The 24,445-nt window shown below is 41.9% G+C and overlaps 1 protein-coding gene across 13 annotated transcripts in view; it reads right to left on the reverse strand.

Annotated features, from left to right (window-relative positions):
- Window positions 1–10,423: 10,423 nt before the first annotated feature.
- The window catches only part of COA1 (cytochrome c oxidase assembly factor 1), an 85,191-nt gene continuing 71,169 nt past the window's right edge, over window positions 10,424–24,445 (reverse strand). For 6 of the 13 annotated variants that reach the window (XM_070467042.1, XM_070466999.1, XM_070467081.1 and 3 more), the window contains 4 exons: window positions 15,378–15,477; window positions 13,196–13,344; window positions 11,526–11,602; window positions 10,424–10,737 (listed from right to left, as the gene is read on the reverse strand). In XM_070467042.1, coding sequence (XP_070323143.1) covers window positions 10,641–10,737; window positions 11,526–11,602; window positions 13,196–13,344; window positions 15,378–15,462 — 408 coding nt within the window. In that variant the 5' untranslated portion in view covers window positions 15,463–15,477 and the 3' untranslated portion in view covers window positions 10,424–10,640. Of the gene's footprint in view, window positions 10,738–11,525; window positions 11,603–13,195; window positions 13,345–15,377; window positions 15,478–16,039; window positions 16,145–17,045; window positions 17,098–18,288; window positions 18,308–24,445 lie in introns of those variants that run through there. The other 7 variants (XM_070467021.1, XM_070467004.1, XM_070467066.1 and 4 more) reach the window with 3 other exon arrangements.

Here is a 24,445-nt window from a genome sequence, read left to right on the forward strand (position 1 = left end):
ACGGCTCTGAATGTATGTCAAGCTTCATTCAGTTCAACAAAAACATCTTCAACCCCCTCCAGCTGCCTAGATCACACCTGCCTGTGATGGAAGCAATAGCGTGAAGTCAACCGTTTGAATTCATGGGGCATTTTGCTAATATTTTTCTTAAATATTTGCTTTTGTGTCCTGAAGTGAGAAATTGTACAGTTTCTTTAGAAGCACACTGGTAAAGGGATATATCAACACTTTTTGGTTTCTGTAATATAAGTAGAGCATTCAGAGTCTTCACAATTTTGAACCAAACCATTACTTTACTTACCAACTAGCTCTGCATTTATCTAAAGCTGTTCATGTTAATTTTTTCTTTTCACTAGTTTACAAAGGACTAAACTATACTATTGAGTTATCCATGCAGTTTAGAAATCCAGTTTTAATTATCATAAAATTCAACATTATATTTTAGCTTGATGAGTTGTTTATGAATTATGCAAAATGTACAAGTGGTTTCAGTCAATTGGGAAATTGTGTCCTAATGTTGTGTCCATTTTGTTGTTTTCACCTGAAAAGCAGAATATGGCTTTCTCCAGTAGTTACAGAGAAAGGTCAGATGCTAATTGTGGTATATCTTAAGCTTTTCCTACCAACCTCAGTTTGGAAGAAAGCATACAAGAGAAGAGGTCACTACGAGAACGCCGGACAAGAGGTGAATGCTGTGTGGCTCTGTTCACGGAGGCCTGAGCCAACACTGCTCCATGGAGACCAACATGGATCATTCCAAGGTACCAACAAACCAAGCCTGAATACAGTTTAACCTCACACTTGTAGGATTTTGAATTAGACTGATAAAAATAAGATAGCCAAAACTGTGAAAGATCATTTAGCACTTGACCTTCAATTTGTTACAGAACTGAAAGAGCTGGATTAAAAATGTTAATCTCAAGAGCCTTAGCTATTTTATTGTAGGAAGGGGGATATAATTTACAGGTAATGAAAATGTACAGCTCTAAATCCATTGCAGCCTCTCGAGCTTGACAAATGAATATATTTGTGTAGAGGGAAATTATATGGCATGTCCCCCTGGTGAGGCTCTGACTCCGTGTGGTGAATTTGAGGCTCATCCACACAGGCAGCTGTATCAGTAGTGTGTTCTTGTCACCATAAGGTGCTGTGTGCACACACTACAGTTCATATAAAACTGCATCTCTGTGGACCCCAGGTCTGTTTCAGGTTTTGTCTAATAGGAATAAAACTGCTATAGATATTCTTGCCTAGGAATTATTTATGGACACGTTTTCATTCTTTTCAGATGGAATTTCTAGGCCACAGGATAGATGGCTGTGTATCCATCTTTTTAAGAAAATGACCATTTCCAAAGTGACTGTACATTTCCATTCCTGCCAACAAAATATGAGAGTTCTGGTTGCTTAACATTTGGTGTTGGCCATCTTTTGTTTTAGCCGTTCTCATGGGTATGCAGTGGTGTCTCAAGGTGGTCTAATCTGCATTTCCATGATGACTAATGAACAAATATTTCACGTGTTTGAACCAGTTTTTTGTCCTTTTTAACTGGATAGTGACTAGTGATAATCTTTTAAGATAGGAGTCCTGGATATAAGTCCTTTGTAAGATTTACAGTAGACATTTTTTCCTGCCATAAGTTGTCTGTTTTCTCATGTGTCTTGTGATGAGAAGGTGCTTTTAACTTCAGTGAAGTCCAATTCATCAATTTTTGTTTTATGGTTAATACTTTGTGTCCTCTTTAAGAAGTCTTTACCAACCGCAAAGTCAGGAGTATTTTTCTAAGCTTTACAGTTTTACCTTTTGTGTTCAGGTCCATGATCCACTTTGAATTAAAATTTTTTCCCCTTTGTTATTAGGTAGGGGTCAGAAATGGCAACCCACTCCAATATTCTTGCCTGGAGAATTCCATGGGCAGAGGAGCCTGGCAGGCTACAGTCCATGGGGTCACAGAGTCAGACACGATTGAGCAACTAAGACACACACAGGGCTCAAATATTGTTGTTTTCCATGTGAATATTTAGTTTGTTCCAGCACCATTTGTCACAGCAATTTTCCTTTACTCACTGAATTGTTTTGGTATCACTGTCTAAAACCATCTGACCATATGTCTATGGATCTACTTATGTACTTTCTTCTGTTTTATTAATCTATTTGCTTATCTTTTTGTCAGAACTTTTTAAGTCCTGATGTCAAGTACAACAGGACTTTCAATTCCTTCTAAGGTTGTTCAAAAATGTAAAGGACCTAGAAAAAAACAATATAGTGTGTATTCCTACTTATTTCACTTAAATTCTTCTCAACATTGTTTAATATTTTTCAGTGTAGAGACCTTTGTACATCCTTTGCTAACTTTATTCCTGCGTATGCTGTAATTTGATGCTATTGTTTTGGATACTCATTAAATTTTTCAGTTTTGGTTTTTGATACTCCTAATCCTCCAATGCTAAGTTTTAGCTCATTGTGCTTAATCAGACCTACATTATAAATTATTCAAGTAAAAAGGAGTGTACCTTTCTTCTGAAACTCTTCATTTAAAGTTTTGTTGGTAAGACTGGAAGGAGTTCTGCCGACATAGTACCAAAATTAGGAATGAATAACACTCCCTCCTCTAATTCTCTCAAAGTGGAGATGAAGTGATAGAATCTCAAAATATGTGATTGCCTGAGATCTTACAGCTGCCGACAGAACCAGGATAGAATCACTGTGCTTTCTAGGGCTTTTACTTCAGTGGAGTCTACTTCTGGCTACATCTTAGATAATGTTCACAAAATAATGATATCTAAAAATTATTTCAGTGTAGCTAGATTGTGGATGGATCATTTTTTAATAAATGGAGTATAAGTATCCTGAGACTAGGCTGGTACAGAGGTTGGCGCCTTATGCCCTGTGGCGTGTTTGATAAATGAAGCTTTCTTGGAACACAGCCCATTCATTTACATTTGTCTGCAGCTGCTTTCACAGGAAAATTTGCAGGGTTGAGTCGCTGCAACAGACATCCTAAGGCCTAATCAACCTAAAATAGATACTGTCTGGCCCCTTTCCGAATAAGTCTGCCAACCCCCGGGCTATTGTCATCTAAACATATTTTAAACAGGAGATTTTCCTATTTCAAACCAATATTGACGCAGTCCTTTGGGGAGCAGTTTATTTTACATGACAGAAGAATCTTAGTACTTTGCATTCCTTCTTACAGTTTTTATTAAAATAAGTGAATTTTTATCTACTAAAACTATTTTTACTAAATATGTTACCAGCAACAGTATGACTTTTTACATAAAAATGTTCTTACTGTTGATATACTGTAATGGGTTTTCATGAAAATTAGTATCATGTTAGTTTTCTCCAATATTATAAAGTGACCAGCTTTCTAACAAATTGTGAGAGAAATATACCTAGAAGAAAAAAAACCAAGATTCTTAGGAAGAGATATGTTTAATCCTCAGAGAGTGGAAATCCCTCTGGAGGGAAGGATTATCCATCATCTGTGCCCCCTTCAAAGCAGCATATTCTATGTCCTCATCCTACATCTTTAAAAACTTTGCATTTTGAAATAATTTGAGACTTACAGGGAGTTGGCAAGATAGTACAGACACATACAGCTGTAGTGAAATAGCAAAACCAGGGGGCTGACATTCATGTAGATGCCCTTTTATCACATGTAGTTTCCTATAACCACAATTTATATACATAACTGTTCAATCTCAACAAAAATGGGTTGGTATCAACATTTTACCAGTTTGGGTAAAGTATTATATCAATGCTATCTGTTTTGTTTCCACTATCAAACAATTGAGAAAACACAATAGATGGACAGTTTATCATATTTACCCATATTTTTGCTCTATCGTTCTTCCTTCCTGATGTTCTAAGACTTTTTTTTTTTAAGCATTTCCTTTCTATTTCAAGAACTTCCCTTAGTCACTCTATTAAGGTAGGCCTAGTCAGCAGATTGTTTTTGCTTTCCATCATCTGGAATGTCTTTATTTTTCCTTCATTCCTGAAGAATAATTGTATCAGATACAGAATTCGGAGTTGACAGTTCTTTTAGTTCTGTGCCGTTTCTTGTCCTCCACGGTTTCTGAGGAGACATCTCTCACCTGGATTACTTCCCAGGGTAGGTAAGGTGGTATTTCTGTCTTGCTGCTCTCAGGACTTTTTCTTCACCTGTATTTTTCAGAAGTTTGTCTTATCATAGATTTCTTTAGGTTTACGTTGTTTGGGTTTCACCCAGTTTCTTAAAGGTATAGGTTTATGTCTTTTGCCACATTTGGAAACTTGTCAGCCATTAATTCTTTCAAATGCTTTTTCAGCCCCACCCTTATCTTCTCTCCTGGGATTCCAGTGACATGAATGCTGGATTTTTTTTATTACAGACTCACATGTACTATTTTTGGACTATTTTCTCTTGGTTCAGATTGGGTAATTTGTAATTTCCTGATCCTTTCCTTAAGTTGAGATTTTCCTGGTTCTTGGTATACAAAAATACAATTTTCTCTTGTATACTGGACACTTGGTTTTATGTTAAAAGGCTGTGGATGTTGTTTAAATCTTCTGTTTTAGCACATCTTCTCTGACACCATGCTGGTGGGCAAAGTGGGGGTACGTATGCTGCCTCTTCACTGCTGCCAGTTGTAGGGTGAAGATCCAGGTTCACCACTTGGCCTCCTTTGACACCCTGGCAGGGGTTAAGGGTACCTGTTTACTGTCTGAAGAACACGGGCCTCATTGACACTATGAGAATGGCTGGTAGGTGTAGAAGGGTGGGCTGGCTCCCTGTGTGGCATCCACTGATGCCACAGGGATGGTGAGAGGATATCCTTGGCAGGGATGGAGTCCTAGCTCCCCACTGCCTAGCTCCGCACTGAGCCTTCTCTGCCACCACCCCTGCAGAGGACCAGGGGCAGCCTCAAGAGAGCTGAGTAAGGAAGAAAGTCTAGGCTCTCCACCCGGCCTCAGCTGACAGGAGAAGGCTGGGGCCCTGTTTTTATCCATGGTATCTGGCAATTACTGTGTGGAACTTCTTTGGCTTGAGAAAGCCAGCTTTTCTTGGCTTTAGTTATCTCTGCCATCAGTGTTTTGAGGCTGCTGGTTTTACCAGCACCTAGTCTGGGAAAAATGAGGTAAAAGAAAACACAGGAACTCATTGCTGTGTTACTGTTTGGGTCCAAAGTCCTTAGCCAGTCTGCTGCCTTTTCATTTTTCAGGTTGTTTCTGTTGCTTTGATAAGTATCCTGGGTTTTAGCTATGCTTAATGGGAAGAACAGGGAAAAGGTCTCTATCTTGTCCCTCCTAGGGGGTTTTGCTTCTTAAGACTTGACAGTGGTTCAGTGTATTTTAGGTCTGAGAAAATTAGTAAATTCACCTCAGATTACAAAAGCCAGGTTTGTGGAAAGGAGGAAGTCTCCAGTGAATGAGTGTGAGCGTGTGCGCACACACACACAGTAACACTAGACCAGTCGTAGTTTAAAATTTCTTGGGATTTCTTTTTGCCAGGAGAATATATCCTACTAAGGATGTTAAGGCAGAAAGTCACTAAAAATATTTTAACAAATGAGTCATATAGAGAAGAAATATTTCAAAAGTATTTTAAAGATTTTTTTTCTTTGCAGTTTTATTTTTTAATTATGTAAAAACAAAATAGCATGGTTTCAAAGTCTCAACTGTAAGACAAGGTACGTTGTGGAAATTATAGCTTCCATCCCTGTTTCCTGCTAAGATCCTCTTGCTGTTTACTTCCCCAAAGGTAACTACTGCTACTGACTTTATTCTTCCATTGTTTCTTTTTGAAAGTAAAAGCTAATATATACATAAACATGCCTATGTAAAATTCCTTTTCACAAGTACAGACTCCTCAGTTATAAGGAAATCCCCAAACTGATTTAACCCACTCTCTCTTGATGGATAGTTGGGTTACACTCAGGTTGTTTACAGTTTTTTCCTGTTACAAGCAATGTTGCATTAAATAATCTGTACAAAGGTGGCATTTTGTATTTTTTTGCCGGCATATCTTTGGGATAGAATCTTAGTGCAGTGGGACTGCTGCATATAATGGTAAGTGTACATGACATTATTGTAGATAGCATCAAATGTCCTTCTACAGGTGGTGTTGCATTTTTGTCTTCAAACCAGCAATTTAAATATGCCTGTTTACCCACAGTCTTTTGAGAAAAGTTTCTCAGATTTGAGGATCATTGCCCATTTGCTAGAAGAAAAATGGTATTTTCCTATAATTTGAATTTGTAGTCTTTTTAATAGTGAGGCTGACCATTTTTTTAAATGTTTGAGTCACCTGAATTTCTTTTCTGCGAATTTGTAGTATCTTTTGCCTATTTTTCCCATGGGTTTACTGTTTTCTCAACTTTCACTGTAGAGCTCAGAGATATTAAATTTTTGTAATTTAAACTGTAAATATTTTCCCATTTATCATTTGCTTTTTGCTTTGCTTTTGGTATTTTTAGACATGCAGCAATTTGTTTTTATATAGTCAATTTCCCTTATTTTACAATGAATCATGGTTAGGTAAGTTTCTCCACTTGTGGGTTATAAAAGAATTCACCCATGGTTTTTTGCTAGTGCCTAGATGGTTTCATTTTTATATTTAGATCTTTGTTCCAATTAGAATTTGTATGAGCAGTAGATTCCATTTCATCTTTTCTGTGTATGGCTATAAGGTTGTTCCAACATCATTTTTCAAACATCTTCCTCCCCGTCTCTGCCTTAGAGCTGCTTTGTCATAACCAGGTTTCCATTGCATTGTCTCTTCATGTGCCAGCACACCATCAGTATTTACAGATATGTTTGAATGGATGTGAGACTACCTTCCCTCCTTGCTCTTCCTTTGCAGGGATTTCCTGGCCATCTTTGCTTATGTTTCCTTCCAAATGAATTTATAATTAATTAGCTTATCTAACTTTTAAAAGTCACCAATAAAAATATTAGGGACTTTTAAAAGTTAGACAAGCTACTTAATTAATAAAGATGTCAGGGAGAACTGACATCTTTATGGTGAGGAATCTTGCCATCCAAGAACACCATGTCTTTTCTTTTGTTCAGTTCTGCATTTGGACCTCAGGGAGTGTCTTTTAGCACATCTAAGTTTTGCAGATTTCTTGCTAAGTTTTTTTCCTAAGTAGTTTTTGCGATTCTAAACACTGCTCTCCCTTATTTCTTTTGATTATTATTTATGTGAAGAATATTGGTTTTATAATTTACTAAATACACAGTACTGATCCGTGGATTGCCTTGGGTTTTGCAGATATATAAAATCATCTATGTAAACAGTAACCGCATTACTCTTTCTCATGTTTTAGGCCTTTTAAAAAATATCTAATTGTACTAGATACAATACAGTGTTAAATAATAGTCAATATAATGCACCCTTATCTTGTAAAAAACCTCTACCAGTTTCCCAATTAAGATGTTGGCTTTGAGAATATAATGTATACACACACACACCCCTTAAGAATTATCCATTAATTCTCATTTTTAATATGAATACTTAATTTTAGTCAAATGCCTTTTTGTATCTTTTAAAATTAGTATATATACTTTCCTTCTTAGCTTTTTATTAATGTGATGAACTATACTAGTGGTTCTCCTAATATGAAACCACCCTTCCATTTCTGAAATAGACCTCTCAGTCACTGTTGGAAGTCCAGTTAAGCTGGAGTGAAAATGTCCCCAGTTGTAAGGACTTAGAAGGGTTTACTTCTCATTCAGGCTACCTGTCTCATTTTGGATCATCTATATTCTAGCACCCAGGTCCTGGGAATAGCTGCCATCTGGGACATTACTGATTTTAAGGAAGAGAGAAAAAGAAGACGTGGTGAACCGAGGGCTGGCAGGGAAGTATAGTCTCCCCATAGAGAAGGGCACTGCGAGGGAGGCACCAAAATACTTTGTGAGAAATACAATATACCACTTACTGTATGTCACTAGACTCAGTTTGCTAACATTTTCTTTAGAATTTTGCTACAGTCACAGAGATTGGCCTATAGTTTCGTGAAAGTCACTCAGTCATGTCCAACTCTTTGCGAACCCAAGTCCATGGAATTCTCCAGGCCAGAATACTGGAGTGGGTAGCCTTTCCCTTCTCCAGGGGAGCTTTCCAACCCAGGAATCAAACCTGGGTGTCCTGAATTGGAGATGGATTCTTTACCAACTGAGCTATCAGGGAAGCCCATAGTTTTATAGTTTCTTATTTTATAAAAAAAATTTGTAAGTAAAAAATTACCTTCATATTAAGACTGCAAGGTAACTGACACATGGTAGCCAAATTTAAAAGTATAATGGTTACGTGGTGGCAGAAAAATAACTTCTGCCTTGGAGGATCATTATTTAATAATGAAAGGTGTTTAATGTGCCACATGTGGTCTATGATACATACCCCTGTCTGAGACATGTTTCTAACATTTTCATCTCCCACTTTTGAACCCTGGATCATAAAACGTCAGCTTCTCTTTACATATTCCTGACAGGACTTTTAACTGAACGGGTTCCTGAAGAGTCGAGTCTTCCTGTGGGTGGAGCCTGGAGGTTTTCCCTCACCCTCTCACCACCTCCTTAATACCCTGCCACCATCATCAGGGCTCCTTTGGCCAAGCCTCCAAACAAGCAGTAGGAACACTGCCTCACCTGTAAGACTGGTAACCGATAGGTATTTATTCATATCTATTCATGTCTTTAATATGGACAAGCTGAAAACGCCAGAGTCCATAGCCTAACAGTAGAATCATATACTTACTCCAAAATCTGATGGCTATAAGCTGCATGTAAATTGCTAACACTGGCCACCTTACCTGTCCAGAGCTTGCTTTTACTGTATCTTCAGCTAACTGGCCAAAGGGCAGATCATCTTTCTGGAGCAGAGCTCACACTTTCCCTGCTGAGACCTTTTTTCATGTTCTTTCTGTCTATAAGGCAGTCTCCATCATATCTGAAATCTTAGACCTCAAGGCCCATAGAGTCACCAGTCCACCAAGAGGGAGGGGTGACTCAACTGGCCTCTTGGATTCCTTCTAACTGGTCTCTCTCTCCTACTACATTACTTTCGCACCACTGCTTGGAACTGCTGTGAGTGGACACCAGGCAGCATCTTATTTAGTAAATGCAGGACTGGGAGTCCTCCTGCCATTTGTGGGCTGTGATTGCTTGTCTGCTGTTTTCATAAGTTGATTATTCTTACAATGCTAGTGAAGCCCTTTCTCCAGTGGTGGCTTGGAGCATTTGCTCAGATGGTAAAAAGTCACCTTTGCCTCTGATGATGATGTATATTATCCAAGATTTCTTCAAGGTCATTCCTGGGAGACCATGGCTGAGGCACAGTGATTGCTGGATACACAAGAAGTAGTGGGCTGCACCAATTCAAGAAAAGAATGGACAATGTCTACTACAGTGACTGCATTCTGGCCTGTTCAGAATCAGCCATGAAGGCATTAAGAAGTAAATACACTCAATATGCTTAACTGGAAAAAAGTACCCAAGATGGTGACTTTCAAATAGAAATGAAGGACCTTTTCACTACGTAATACTAGAGGAAAGCCTCTTAATCCAAATTTTACACAAAAATTGTTACTTGCTTTTCCTTCAGAACAGATGATCCACTTGGGTTTTCTAGGGTTTGGCCACAGCAAGAAAAAAATCCAGCAAACACTGAAAGGAAGTAAAAGCTGTTAACAGAACAGCACATAATTGTTAAAAGAATAGAGCAGCGCAAAAAAGACTCCACAGATTGTAATATTTATCAACGAACACACTGGAAAAAGTGCGCTCAGGGGAAAGACTTCTCCACTTAATATTCTAGTCAGAGTATTTTTTAAAGAAACAAACTGTAGAACAGAAATAACAAACTACAGAACAATGATGAAAGGCCTCATACCCTACCAGCATATTTAAGCATAACCTTTTTGAAGTTTCCCTTCAATGAATATTAAGAGGGCAGGGAAAGAGCTGATGAACATCCTTGATTATAACTTCATTAAGGTTAATAACACTGAGGGGGTTAAATTGGCCTTTCCAAAGCAAAAGTGGCAGATTTCTGGGTTTTGCAGGCTCTGGTGCTCAGAAGATCTTGTCCCCCTGCAAGACTAATAAAACCTACAGGTAAGATTCTCTAAAATGTGGTTGTTTTAAGCTTTTGAAATGTTTGGATTAAAGTAGTTATTTTGTGAATCTTCAATTAGGCAGACAGTTGGTGACTAAAACAAGAAAATAAAACAATGAAGAAAAAAGATTCTAAGTACTTGAGAGTGACCAACAAGCTACTTAACATAAATTTAGGATCGAGCAACCAGATAGAAGTGCTTGTCTGTCTCCCTTGGCATTCTGATGTTAACAATTAAAAACCTTGTCAGTGCTAGAAAACCTCAGTGAAAACTTTTTTTTTTGGCGGGGTGGGTTGGTGAGAGATGAGAAATCAACATTATTAATACTGATTCCTTTAATTCTATACTTTGCTTCTATACAGAGAACTTTCAAATTATTATAAATTTTAGTAAGTTTCTGATTAAACTAAAAACTTCAGTAGGGTTCACTGTGGTTAAATTAAAATGACACAGAGATCACCATATGGCCGCACCTGCAGCCCTGGGGGGCACATGGTGAGCAGCGAGGCCAGGAGCAGAGGGAGCTGATCATTTTCACTCCTTTTTCACCTCGTCGTTGTCCCTGCTGGGCTTGAACAGGGGAATCTGCTGACCGTCCTTGAGCTCTAAGAAGACCTCCTGAAGGTTCCACCTGAGAAAAACGAAAAGTATAGTCTCTCATCAACAAAACACTGAGGCAAAAGACATGGTTTAAGAGGAAATAAACAGTTGTTTGGAATGTCTTAAATTTTTAAAACTATATTATGTTAGCAATGTTTTAACCTTTTATTCCAGGCTATCTTTATTTAAATCGCCATCAAGGCAAGTTTCACAATGAATGGCTGGCATCAGAGAAGGAGCACCTCATTCCTGGTTTCCTAATTCCCCTCGACCTTCAGCTCCTCCTCTAATCCCAGGCTCAGGGGTCAGCGAGGCCAGGCAGGGACTGCCTGCTCCTTTTGTCCCCAGGAATTAAAACATATCCTGGCTAAAGAGCAAACATCTCAGAGAGAGGCTTCCCGTGGGGGAAGTGAGTGACTTAGCTCCTGGCAACCAGACAAGAAAAGCCAATTAATGGGGGTGGAGGGAGAGCTTACATAAAGAATGTGATGAATAACTCTGGAAGAGGAACCCAGGCTTTTATTCACTTGTAACGACAGAGGCAGCAGTGTTGGAAACTGTGACACAGCACGGCAGACCTAGACCACACCAACTGTAAAGCTCCTCAAATTCAGTAACATGAGGAGAGGACGATTCAATAATTTGCATTGGATAAAATGTCCGGACTGAGCTAAGAGCAAAAGCACTGGCATGCATGTCGTCCTGGCTGTGAAACTAATTCTTGGTGCCGCACTCATACAACTGCAGTTGAAAAAGGAAATCAAGATTGTTTCCAGAAGAAGGTTCTCCTCCTGCTCCCCACCCACTTTCCCATCATACCTCTTAAAGGGGGCATCTCTGGATGAGCTGACATAGAGATGGCCCTCTGACTTTGGTCCAGAGACAGGGATCTTCAGCTGGGAGGTATAAAGAGACATAAGTGGATACAACGCTGTTCTCTCAGAGATAGCTATAACGTGAGAAGAGCATGAGGCCACACTCAGGTGATAGTAACAGTCTATAATATCTAGGTAGGGGCTTGATTGAGTTGCATAGAGGGATGCATTTGTTAAAATTCATCAGATAGGAGACATAGATCACAGAGGGTAAATTTTATGTCAAAAAAAAAAACAACTATAAACTAGTTAATGATATACAGCTTATGAATTTAAAGGTTAAGTGTATGGATATTTGAAATAATAAGATAGGTTCATGAACAAACAGAGGTAGGCAAATAGGTATGGGATAAAGCACACTGAGAATCCAGGTAGCAGCTATATGGGCTCCAGAGCATAAATTCTTTCATCGTTTCCATATACTTGAAACTTTTCATAATAGAAAAACAAAAAAGTCCACTGTTTGTTTAACTATTAGTAGCAAATTGGTCCATACTCTGATCTGGACCATAAAGGAGTTAGAAAAAGAACAAAGCCCAAAGTCAGTGAAAGGAAATAATAAAAATCAGAGGAAATTAACAGATTTTAAAAAAAACAATAGAAAAGATAAAATCAACAAACCTCTAGCCAGACTCAAGAAAATAGGAGTGGACCCAAATAAGAAATGAAAGAGAAAAAAAAAAAGAAAAAGGATGAGCCACAACTCTTAGTATAGATACAGAATCATAGGAGAAAACTATGAACAGTTTATGCCAACAAACTGTACTAATTAATATAAAATCAACTAGATGTCAAAAGTTTTTTTAAACCACTGACTACTTTTAGCAGAATACTTGAGCACAAATTGCTTTTGTAGTTAGGGGGAGAATTCCAATAGAACTGTTTCTGTTAATAAAACAACAAAAACAAAAATAAACTAGGTTAGATCAGCTCACTCTTATCCTCCAAATACTCCAGGCCTTCTGCTTGTCGCAGAATCAAATGCACACCTCACAAGATGATGTCACAGCCCTTTCATTGCCTCACTCAGCCCATTCTCCCAGCTATGAACTCCCTCAAAGTCTTCTCTGTATTCCCCACACAACTTAGAATCATTCCTCTAACATATTAGACAGAAGGGGAAAAAATGCTTTTTATATTCAGTTGAGTTTTATCAGTTGAACTATAAAAGTGAGATATAGCTGAAAAAATGGACTGGCATTGCATGGAAGCTTTTACATTTAAAACTAGACTTTAAAGAGTTTTTAGATTTGAATGAGCACCAATTAGCTGTAGGTATATTTCAAGTTCAGAATTGAAATACTGGCATACCACCACTGATCATTTCTCGACAACCTTCAGTTCAAGATGGCGACCTGAGCACAAACAGGCTTTTCCTTGCCACATCAATTCCCCGGAAAGGAAGAAAACTTATGTAAAAGTTAATTAATCCACAATGCTTTTTTTTTTTTTTTTTTAAAGGTGCTAAGTAACACCCAGTGGCAGTTTTACATAGTGGATTTTCCCATCTCACACCTGTTTCTCCAGCTTGTTCCAAGACCCTTTCCAGATTACAGCAGCCCCTCCTCAACCCAGTGGGCACCCAGCCGACAGTTCGCAGGGGGAGCAGGTTACCTTTGCATCGGCGATGTCCACGAAGTTGTACTTGTCAGTGAGCTTTAGGTAGTGAACGTTGAGAGGAGTGCCCAGAGCTTCCAGTGCCTCAGGGTGGCTGTGCAGCTGCTCCAGAGCCAGCTGGTAATAGGAAGCTCTGGAAAAAGTTTCTAAGTGTAAAAGAGAGGGGTTACATTTATTTCCTTTATTGAACGTGTAGAAAGTTAGACGACACAATTCACGTACAACATGGAAAACAGAAACAAACATGAAATTAATAGAATTATTATTAAGGTCTATCTAATCTGTCCATTTTAGAGACTCCAAAACCAAAACATAGGAAATAAGCATCTGTAGGGGTGTGGCAGGTGACCTTGAGCAAGGTATTTGATCTTTCTGTGTCAATTTCTTCATTTCTTATTTCCTCACCTCATTCACTGCCTCTCTTCACGTAAGGCGTCTGATCAGACCTTCTCTAACTTTCTATTTATGTCCCGTGATTTCATGACTTGCTCAGTGACACGGCTAATCTGAAGCAGAGTTAGGGCTAGAATCTACCTTGATTTCTGAACATTACTCCTTCCTCTAAGAGGAAGGTCCTGATAAACCAGCAAAATATAAACAGACTGAACCACCAGAAACAAAACCCTTAGGCCAAGTAATAGGACATGAAAAGGCTAACTTGTCAAGTTTACAGATTTATGCCAACATTTCATGTAGATAAACTGCTCTCAGCCTCAGGTATCCTTGGCCCAAAGGCTACTGGGAACTCCAGGAAGCACTTCTCTGAAAGCATCAGGTACGACAAGCCTCCCCAGGGAGAGACCAAAGGAAGCTAAGCTTCTCAAGTATGGTTGTCAGTGCGGCAACAAGAAAGGTTGTGGGTCAGATCACTGTAACGGACGGGAAAGGCGGCTTGAGCCTGGAGAGGTCAAGGAGAATGCCCTTCCAGGATGGCCTCCCAGGAGAGGGCTGCAGGCGCGAGCAAGGTCCCAGCCATGATAAGCGGAGGAGCAGAGGTGGCATCCAGACCACCTTCCCTGAGCAATTTCTTTGTATCCCACAAGTTGTGAGATTGATTTAATTTTTACAACAACCTCACACGTAGGCCCTGAATATTACCCCTCATCACATAGATAACTCACGCCCAGGAAGAAGACAGACTCCCCAGTAAGGTCACACAGCTAGGCCAGAGTTGGGAGTTGGGATTCAACCCAGGCAGTTGATGGCAGAGCCCACTGTACTGTCACTATTAGCTGACCCCAGCTCCCTCAGAAGGAAAGGCTGCCAGGCCCTCAACTTGAAACTGGATTCATTCCTGTCATGTTCTGCCTCCATTGCTCTGGCAGAGGGACAGTGGTGCTGAGCTATTCCAGTATGAATTATCCCTGGGAATGCTCATCTCTGGCCACCTCTAGACCGAGAGACCTCTGGGTCAGCCCTGAAGGAAGCTGGGGAAGAAAGGGTGGAGGGGGCTGAAGCTATCTGCCTGGCTGTGGGTGATGCTCATGTCATGGCAGGAAGTAACAGGGTGAGGAGCCAAGCTGGGCAGGCATAAAAAATCTTCAAAGAAAGTCAGTCGAGAAAAAACTACTGCTGCTTCGCAACTAGTAGCACTGAAATGCCCTTAAATGTCTCGGCTGCTCACAAGAATCGTGGCCTATCTTTACATATTCAAATTTAGGAGCAGTGGGGCTGAAAGCCAGATCTGTCAGGATTTTGCCAGCCTCGACTCTGCTTTTAACTTCTGCTTCTGCCCCAGTCCCCAGCTCAAGGTGTCCTGTCCTCCACTAAATGAACAGCAGAGAATGGCAGGGTGAACAGGCTAAGGACACTGGAGAAAGCCAGTTTTCCACACCTGGGAACCATCTGGTAGTCCCCTTTCCTTTGTTCTTTACATAATCTCAGAAGTCTTGATGGATCCCCTGCGTGTGCACAGGGGTGAAAGCCCATCTTGCTTTATCAAGGCTTCTTATGCAAATGAATCCTGTTTCTTTTATTTGTTCTTGTGGCTCCTGGGAAAACTGGGCTTATAGGGTGAGAAGGAAGCTATAGCCAATGGAGTGGTGTACTGGCTGCTCAGAATAGCCCTTTCCTTCTTTCTCTAATCTGCTGAAAGCATCTGAAGTATTTCCTTCGATGGAGGAAGGGGCCAAGAGAACCAGGATGCGGCCTTGCCGTGGGCACTTCATCGGATACTTACTCTGGACCAGGTAGTACACAATGGCGCAGCTCCCACTAGCTGCCACTCCGGCGAAAAAGACCTGTTTCCCCAGAGGCATTGGCATCCTGCTTCCTAGAGACTTAGGAACAAAAGATGTGAATTTATGGTGAGATTCAGGTTCGTGCCAAGGGCTCTGCCTGGACTGGGCCCCATGGGGAAGGGAAAGCTAAGGAGGAAGCCAGCAAGGAGGCAAGGCCGCCTTCCCTTTCAGAAGGCCAGGGCCAGTTCTGGAGCCCAAGCAAAAGTGCCCTCCGGAGGGTGGCCTGCATCCAGGACCGGGGCCACAGGGGCAAGGGCTGAGCACAGAGCAGGCATTCAGCCCTGCCATCCTGATGGACAGAATGTGGCCCGCGTGCCAAGTCCCACACAGCCAGGAAGCACCACCACTTTGTCTCATGCCGGCTGGTAAACAGGAAGCTTCTCCCTTTGTGGCAATAGCTGGTCTTGTAAGCCTACAAGCGGGCCAGAGCAGTCACTGGCTGCTTTCTTTCATATTCTGAGAAATGCCCCACCCCCTGGATAAGGAAACTGGCCATGACTTTCAGGCTGAATGAAGACATGGAGAGGAGCCAACTCAGCAAGTTCAGTGCACCAAACCCATTGTACTGGACTCAGATCAGCGAGAGTCTCTGCTAACCAACCTGAGTCAAGATGAACACATTCCCGCCGTCTGCTCCTCCATCTTCTAGGGGATGGAGAGTAAGAACAGCTGCCTGCCTATCATTTCTGCAACCTGAAGGTAAATGAATCCTGAAGGTTCAGAAGAAGGCCTGTTAGAGAAAGTTCCTCATGTAGATACTCTTTCTGGGAACTGATCATTAAACACACCCTCTGACGGGCTAAAGCTGACCAGTTCTACACAGAAATATCAAGCTCAGGGTTTAGATAAATCGAATTTAAAAAGATGAAGTTTCTGATCATCCCTATATTGTTTGGATTCTTCCCTGGTGGCTCAGACGGTAAAGCGTCTGTCTACAATGCAGGACACCCAGGTTCAATCCCTGGGTCGGGAAGATCCGTTGGAGAAGGAAATGGCAACCCACTCCAGTACTATTGCTTGGAAAATCCCATGGACAGAGAGACCTGGTAGACTACAGTCTATGGGGTCTCAAAGAGTCAGACATGACTGAGAGACTTCACTAAATTGTTTACTCATATACTGTTCAACTAAGGAAAAGGTACCAAAACTCCAAATCAGTGTACTCCAATGCCGTGGGAGTCTCTGCAGTGCTCTCTGGTAGGTAAGGATATTTCTCAAAGTGGAGGGTAAACTCAATTACAGTAGTGTGATCTGGGAAAAAACCATTTAGTCTCATGATGAAAACAGGCAGAGCATCTCCAAAGAATGCATTAGTCAGATCTTGCTTAACGTGAAGGAGAGTTCAACAGGGTGTGGCGGTGAGCAGGAGTCATGCACAGCTTCCTATACGGCTGTTGTTTCTCAAGCGAGCATGAGATAGGAGGAAAAGTCCTAAGCAATTCAGAGAAGAGCCACTGCATCCCTGACATGGTCTTGCAGCCAGCCACAAGTGAACAGTGACGACCAGGGGAATCCACGACTATTTGGGGAGAGACATCCATCTACTGTCTAACTTGAGGACACCAGGAGGCATCAGATGGGGAGCTAGACCCCAGAACAGTCATTACCTTTGCCACTTCGTAGCCCAGTTTCCTTGAAAACCATCTAAGGAAGGTTGCCCTGCAATCAGACAAACACTTTACATTAGAAGAACTTTTTCAGGGAATTCCCCAGTGGTCCACAGGGTAAGACTCCAGGCTCTCACTGCCAAGAGCCTGAGTTCAATCCCTGGTCAGGGAACTAAAATCCAAAACGCTGCTTAGTGCAGTGAATGAATTAATGGATAAATAATCACCTTCTCAAATATAATTTTCTTTGGTTGATAGTTTTACACAGCTAAGATTACCAATCTAAGCTTTGGAGAAGTTACATTCTAAAATGAGCCTTATCTGGTTTTCCCCTCTTTCTCTTTTGCTATATTAAGAAGAACAAACAAAGCCTGCTGGTTTCCTGTCAGTGTACTGTGCATGTTCTCTTGCAGCAAAGCAGAAAACTGGTGCAGGCAAGAGAGGGTGTTCCACCTCAGCACACAGAATGGGGCCAGTCCGCAGCTGCTGACACAGGATGCTTATCCATGTGAGCTGGGCTCCATGGATTAAGACACCTTTTCAGGGTTAAAAGGAAACAGCAACATAGTAAGTGTCTATGTAGCCTTTAATGGTACTGCTAACAGCTATTACTCATATCTCTTACTATTTATTATGTGCCTGGTGATATTCTAAGCACTGCACATATATTAATCCATTGCACTCTCACTACAACCCCAGGAAGTAGAGGAATAAACTACTGTTAAAACCGAGGCACAAAAAGGTTAAGTAAAATGCCCAGAATCTCACAAATAAGTGTGTAAGTAGCCCTGGGATTCAGGCCCAAGCAGTCCAGCTCCAGGGGCTGTGTCCTCACCTACCACAGTCCACTGACTAAGGTGTCTGTCATTTCAGAAATACTGAGATTGGGGGAGGGGGGGGGAGGTGGAATACATCTCAGCATTATAATATATTCATAACATTCAGTGCAAAAGCCTTGTCAAGTGTGCTTTCCCTGCTATTTTTCAGACAAGAGCATGGTGTGAATTCACACGTTTGTTCTTCCTTTAGCTTAGCAAACAGGTGTTGAGGGCCTGCCCTGGCCAGACTGACGGTGCTGGGGATATGGACAGTTCCCACCAGTTACAACACGGGGCCACTGAGCACAACTGCACAGGCAGGCATCCCCCACCCCCCACACTCAGGGCGCCCCTCACAGGGTAAACAGCCTGGACTCATTCATCCATCAGATGGGTTTCCAGTAGTAGGAAGTCCTACGCAGTACCTTGTTCTAATCTGCACAAAGGCCCCTGTGGGTGAGCAGCCCAGTCAGCGTGACCCAACACATGCAGCAGGAGCAGCAGCAGCACCCAGGAAGTGGTCCGCCCTGCTTTCACAGAGGAAACTGACTCAGAGCAGACAGAGATGAAGGGGTGGGAAGAGGGCTTCAGATTCACAGAAATGACAAGGCCGGGGGGTGGCGGGCGGCAGAGTGGCAGAACCAGAGCTGCAGAAGTGCAGAAGGGGAACCATGGGAAAGGTCTAGAGGGTCTAGAAATGGAGGCATTTGCTCAGAGAGGCGTGCGTCTACCCTGCGCGGCCGGGTCGACTCTGCAGGAAGGAGATGGATGGGATAGGGCACGAGCAGCCAGGTGACTTCTTCAACAGCCCAGCCTACAGCTCAGACCAGAGTGGTTAAGAATCCATCAAGAGGACGGTTTCTTAAAGTATTTAGGACAGTTCTTATGTATTTGCTAATTAATACACCAACTTCTTCTAAAAAGAATGATGGGGCTAATAAGGATATTACATGTCAGAAGAGAAGTAAACAGATGGATAAGGAAATGAAGACAAATGGAAAACAATTTTAAGAAGAAAAGGCTGGGGTAAAGTTAGTACCCCAAACTACACACTGTCATGCACTAGCCGTTCCCTCAAGGTGGCCACAGTCTTGACACTGAGCTTCCTATGTGCTCAGCAGAAAAGGGAGCCTAAGTAGCTACAAGGTCCAGAGCGTCCATGGAGGAACACCACCCTCCTAATACCATACATGCTATCTCTCCCACATGTGTTCAGAAAGGCAATCTCTCAAGTGGGTGGTGTTACAAACAGCACCCCTAGATCTTTTTATAAAATATCATAATCAAAACCATAATCACAGTCCAAGAAAAAAAAGCATAAATGGAATCTCACAAGTGACCCAAGTAGTGAGGACTTCGTCGGGAGCTCTACTGGGCTACTCTGACTCTGTGGAGCACTAAGGCAGTCATGATCCACCTGGTCTCCAGGGAGCCACTGAGTGTGTCCAAGCGAGAAGAAGGGATTGGGATGGGAGAAAGGGGGGGGGGGGGCTCAGTCTCTGCTCCTTTTTACCCAGCTTCAGTTTCCCTGCCCCATTGGCTAACTTTTGAATAAAGTATTCAGCAGCCCCTAATCTCACAAAAAAATTCAAAAAGGTTCTGTAAAACTAGAGACAGACTTTAGGCTACCTCCAGGAAGGTGACATTTTATATCTAAGTGTTTGATAAGAAGTGAAGATTTTTTAACGAAGTGAAAATCTCCCGAGAAACTCAAATTCAACTACTCGTTATTGGTTAGTCACTAAGTTATGTCTGACTCTTTGCAACCGCAGGACTGTAGCCCGTCAGGCTCCTCTGTCCTTGGGAATTCTCTAGGCAAGAATACTGGAGTGGGTTGCCATTTCCTTCTCTAGGGGATCTTCTCAATACAGGGATCAAACCCACATCTCCTGCATTGGCAGGTGAATTCTTTATCACCAAGCCACCAGGAAGCCCTCAATTAGCCTACTACATAACCAAGAAGAATTTTTTTTTTTTTGCTTTACAATTAACCAAGAGGAAAGGGTTGCAACTCATTTTGAAAACTAAGGGATGGTTAGCCACAGGAAGGTGTAACAAAGTACAGGCAAGATGTCTCCAGAAAGCAGTCCTAACAGCTCTGCTCTGACACACAAAGGGTGACTTGGGCCCCAGTCGTTTCAAAGTGCTGACCGCCTTTCTAGAATCAAAAGGCGATCTGTTAGACAGCTGTGAGAGCTGGCACAAGGTTGGAGACTACCTCCTGGCTGCTCCCCTCAAGCCCCTGCAGATGAAGGAGGTCTGCAGAAGCCTCACCAGAGGGGTGGACAGAAGAACCCCTGAGGGTTTGAGCCACAGGAGAAACCTGGGCCGGAAGGAGGGAAGCCGTCCCACGGTGCAATATCAACCTCTGCACATCAGAACCCCGAGGACAGCTCAGGGTCATGTAGCTCTTCCACAGAAGAGCCATGACGTCCGTCTGTCTGACCCTGCAGGCCACGGTCTTTCCACCGAGTGACCAAACACACGTTACAGATCATACATTTCAGAACAGTCAGATTCTCACACAGGTGGTATGTACTGTCCAAAAGTCACTCTAAAGTTCACGTGTCACTATACCCCCAAGTCATCATTTCAGGGGTCAAGACAGAACACTGATCCAGAAAACACTGGACGGAGGAGAGGCAGGTCTCCCCATCTGCTGAATGACACGGCCTACAATACTGCCACTCTCAGAGGGCCACACATCCTTACAGCCTTCAGAAAATCAAACCATGGGGGGAAGAGAGGCCAGAGGAGGGGAAATCTGACTTAAGAAAACAGACATGAAAAAATTAAGGCAGTAAGAAATAAAATTAAAGTGAAGGAATAAGGAAGGACTAGACCAAAAAAGACCAAAAATAGGCAAAAAATAAAAGAAGTAGGACTAGCAAAAAAGAAAATAGGGGCTAAACTTTAAAAGAATGAAATGTAGTATATTTGAGATAAGGCAGACAAAAGAAGCTAAAAACAAAAACCAAAAATACAGCAGCATGCAAATAAATGTGATTAAAAGATTTTTTTAATTAAAAGACAATAAATATTCTCACCAAAAATAATTGAAAGTTAAGTGATGGATTTCTTAGAGGGTATCCATTCACAGTGTTTACATTATATATATTAGATCATCACAGTTGTGTATTTTAAACATCTGACAATTTTATTTGTCAATTACACCGCAATAAAAATGAGAAAGAAAAAAAAAGGTGATCATGTTAAAATGAGACCAGGAAGGTGGAGTTCTAGCCCATTATGACTAATGTCCTCATAAGAAGAGGAAGACACACCAGGGATGCGGGTGCGCAAAGAAAGTCGTGTGAAGAGGCAGCAAGAGGGAGACCACCTGCAAGCCAGGCAACAGGCCTCAGAAGAAACCACCCACCGACACCTGGGTCTCGGTCCCCCAGCCTCCAGAGCTCTGACAGCACACATTTCTGTTGTTTAAACCCCTTCCCTGAATTAAAAGACTAAGAAGGTAAGCATTTTAAAAGTTAAGCTTTCTAACCAGTTTTGGCTCTGTAGTCTTAGAATAACCAAGTGCGTCTAGAAGAAAACTTTCTATTCTGAACTCAGGATAATCATGAGGAACGCACCTGGCAGGAGTCAACCTTCCCCCTGGGTTAAGGTGAGTTAGGTATGTTGATAAAAGGCTGCCCAATGTTGATAACAGACTGAAGTTCCTGTTAGTGATTCCAGGGAAACAATGACTACCTGGAAGAGATCCTGGTGCCGATAAAAAGGACTGTGCTCAGTCACTCAGCTGTTTCTGACTCTGTGACACCAGGGACTACAGCCTGCCAGGCTCCTCTGTCCATGGAGTTTTCCAGGCAAGGATACGGAGTGCGTTGCCATTTCCTACTCCAAGGGATCTTCTTGACCCAGGGATTGAACCTGCGTCTCCTGCACTGGCAGGCAGATTCTTTACCACTGACTCACCTAGAAAGCTCCTTAATATTTTTTTAAAAATAAATGAAAGATAGGATGAAAAAAAAAAAATCTAGCTTAAGGGGGAACCAGGCGACCTGACATGAATTTTTAAATCCCATTTAAAACACCTAGAAAGACACACACAAAAAAAGACAGAAAGCAGAGCCTACTTCAGACAGTATATTACTAAAATCTGGGAGAAAGTTCCACTAACTAGTGTGAAGGAAGAGAGAGACACAGTTCAATGGCCAACCGCAGCCCCACCTACCTCTGAAGGGTGAGAGCACAGCTGCCAGGAAGTGCGTGGGAAGAGGGTGCAGCCCTTCACCTCTCTCCACCCCCAGCCCAGGGTTCCTGGGTTTGCAGCAATCAGGAAGCAGGCAGCCAGCTCCACACTGGGTGAGCCCTGACAGCCACGATCCCTTCCCCATCCAGAGGTAGTTCTTCTATACCCATTCAGAGGCTACAATCCTAATCAGTAAAACTTCACAGTAAGTAGAGACAGGACTGGCACTGGCAACGATTTACTCCAAGAAGTAAAATAATATGAAAAAGAGCACTGATTTGGACACATCCTTAGCTGGACGGAGAAGCCTGGTGGGCCACAGTCCATGGGGTCACAAAGAGTCAGACACGACTGAGCGACTTTGCTCACTTTTTAGTTATTGAAAGACACCGCCTGTAAGAACCAAGTAAGATGGGCTTCCCTGGTGGCTCAGACGGTAAAGAATCTGCGTGCAGTGCAGGAGACCTGGGTTCAACCCCTGGGTTGGGAAGATCCCCTGGAGGAGGGCAAGGCAACCCATTCTGACATTCTTGCCTGGAGAATCCCCAGGGGCAGAGGAGCCGGGTAGGCTACAGTTCATGGGGTCACAGAGTCAGACACGACTAAGTGACTAAGAACACACAAGATGGGAATAAAGAGACATCATGCTAAGAAGGAAACAGAAGAAACTCAGGTAAGATTCCAAGGAAACTTGAAAATGCAACAGCACACCTGACATTAGCGCTGGAGAAAAACAGCAGAATTAACATGACCAGAAAAGCTGAATTCATAATGAGGAAGTTACATTCAAGAAGTTACATTCAAGTCTTCCCACGGACTGGCCTAGTGGCCCAGTGGTTAAGACTCCATCTTCCAGTGCATGGGGCATATGTTTGATCCCTGGTTGATCAGGAAACTAAGATCTCACATGTTATGTAGTGTGGCTAAAAGTTAAAAAAGAAAAGTTTTTACAATTAAAAAAGCTGTACAACAAAAGACCAAAAACAGTAAACGACAAACGCCAATTTTAGAACTAAGATCTAACAAACCTGATCATCATCAGTTCAGTTCAGTTCAGTTACTCAGTCATGTCTGACTCTGCGACCCCATGAATCGCAGCACGCCAGGCCTCCCTGTCCATCACAAACTCCCGGAGTTTACTCAAACTCATGCCCATCAAGTAGGTGATGCCATCCAACCATCTCATCCTCTGTCGTCCCCTTCTCCTGCCCCCAATCCCTCCCAGCATCAGGGTCTTTTCCAATGAGTCAACTCTTCTCATGAGGTGGCCAAAGTATTGGAGTTCCAGCTTCAGCATCAGTCCTTCCAATGAACGCCCAGGACTGATCTCCTTTAGGATGGAGGTTGGATCTCCTTGCAGTCCAAGGGACTCTCAAAGAGAGTCTTCTCCAACACCATAGTTCAAAAGCATCAATTTTTCGGCGCTCAGCTTTCCCCACAGTCCAACTCTCACATCCATACATGACCACTGGCAAAACCATAGCCTTGACCAGACAGACCTTTGTTGGCAAAGTAATGTCTCTGCTTTTTAATATGCTATCTAGGTTGGTCATAACTTTCCTCCCAAGGAGTAAGCGTCTTTTAATTTCATGGCTGCAATCACCATCTGCAGTGATTTTGGAGCCCCCCAAAAAATAAAGTCAGCCACTGTTTACACTGTCTCCCCATCTATTTCCCATGAAGTGATAGGACCAGATGCCATGATCTTCGTTTTCTGAATGCTGAGCTTTAAGCCAACTTTTTCACTCATAACTGCTGTTAAATTGAAGATGAGACAAAACAGAATTATACTAGAAGAAAACAAAATTGAAGAAAGACAAAAATGTACACCATCTTCCAGATCTATTCACCAACCCTCACTGGCAAAAACTTTATATTACAGGGGGAGAAAAAAAATCCAGTACCCTAAAATGGTATACCCATAAATGACAATAAATTTCCTAAGACAAAAGAATAATAACAACAAATTCCTGGGAAGCACTGAGTGTGATCCAAGACCTCTAAAACCAGGAGTTCCCTGGCAATTCAGTGATTAGGACTCAGCACTTTCACTGCTAGGGGCCCTGGTCAAGGAACTAAGATCCCACAAGTTGTGTGGTATGGCCAAAAACAAACAAAAACCTTATAGCCAATCAAACTGTGTGAAGACAGAGGAAGTTATTATATATTTGGAAAGAATGCAGATGTTACATAATCTATACAGCCTTCCTGAAACATTATCTAGGAAAAAAGTGTATTAGGAAAGACAACATGCAATTAATTGGATTTAATTAGATCTCGATTTAATTAGATCCAATTAATTAGATCTAAAAAATTATTGTTTATACAGTTACAAAATGAATGAAAACACCTAAAACTTTTAAAAAAATACA

This window comes from Odocoileus virginianus, chromosome 1, assembly GCF_023699985.2.
Source record: "Odocoileus virginianus isolate 20LAN1187 ecotype Illinois chromosome 1, Ovbor_1.2, whole genome shotgun sequence".
Classification (NCBI taxonomy): Eukaryota; Metazoa; Chordata; class Mammalia; order Artiodactyla; family Cervidae; genus Odocoileus; species Odocoileus virginianus.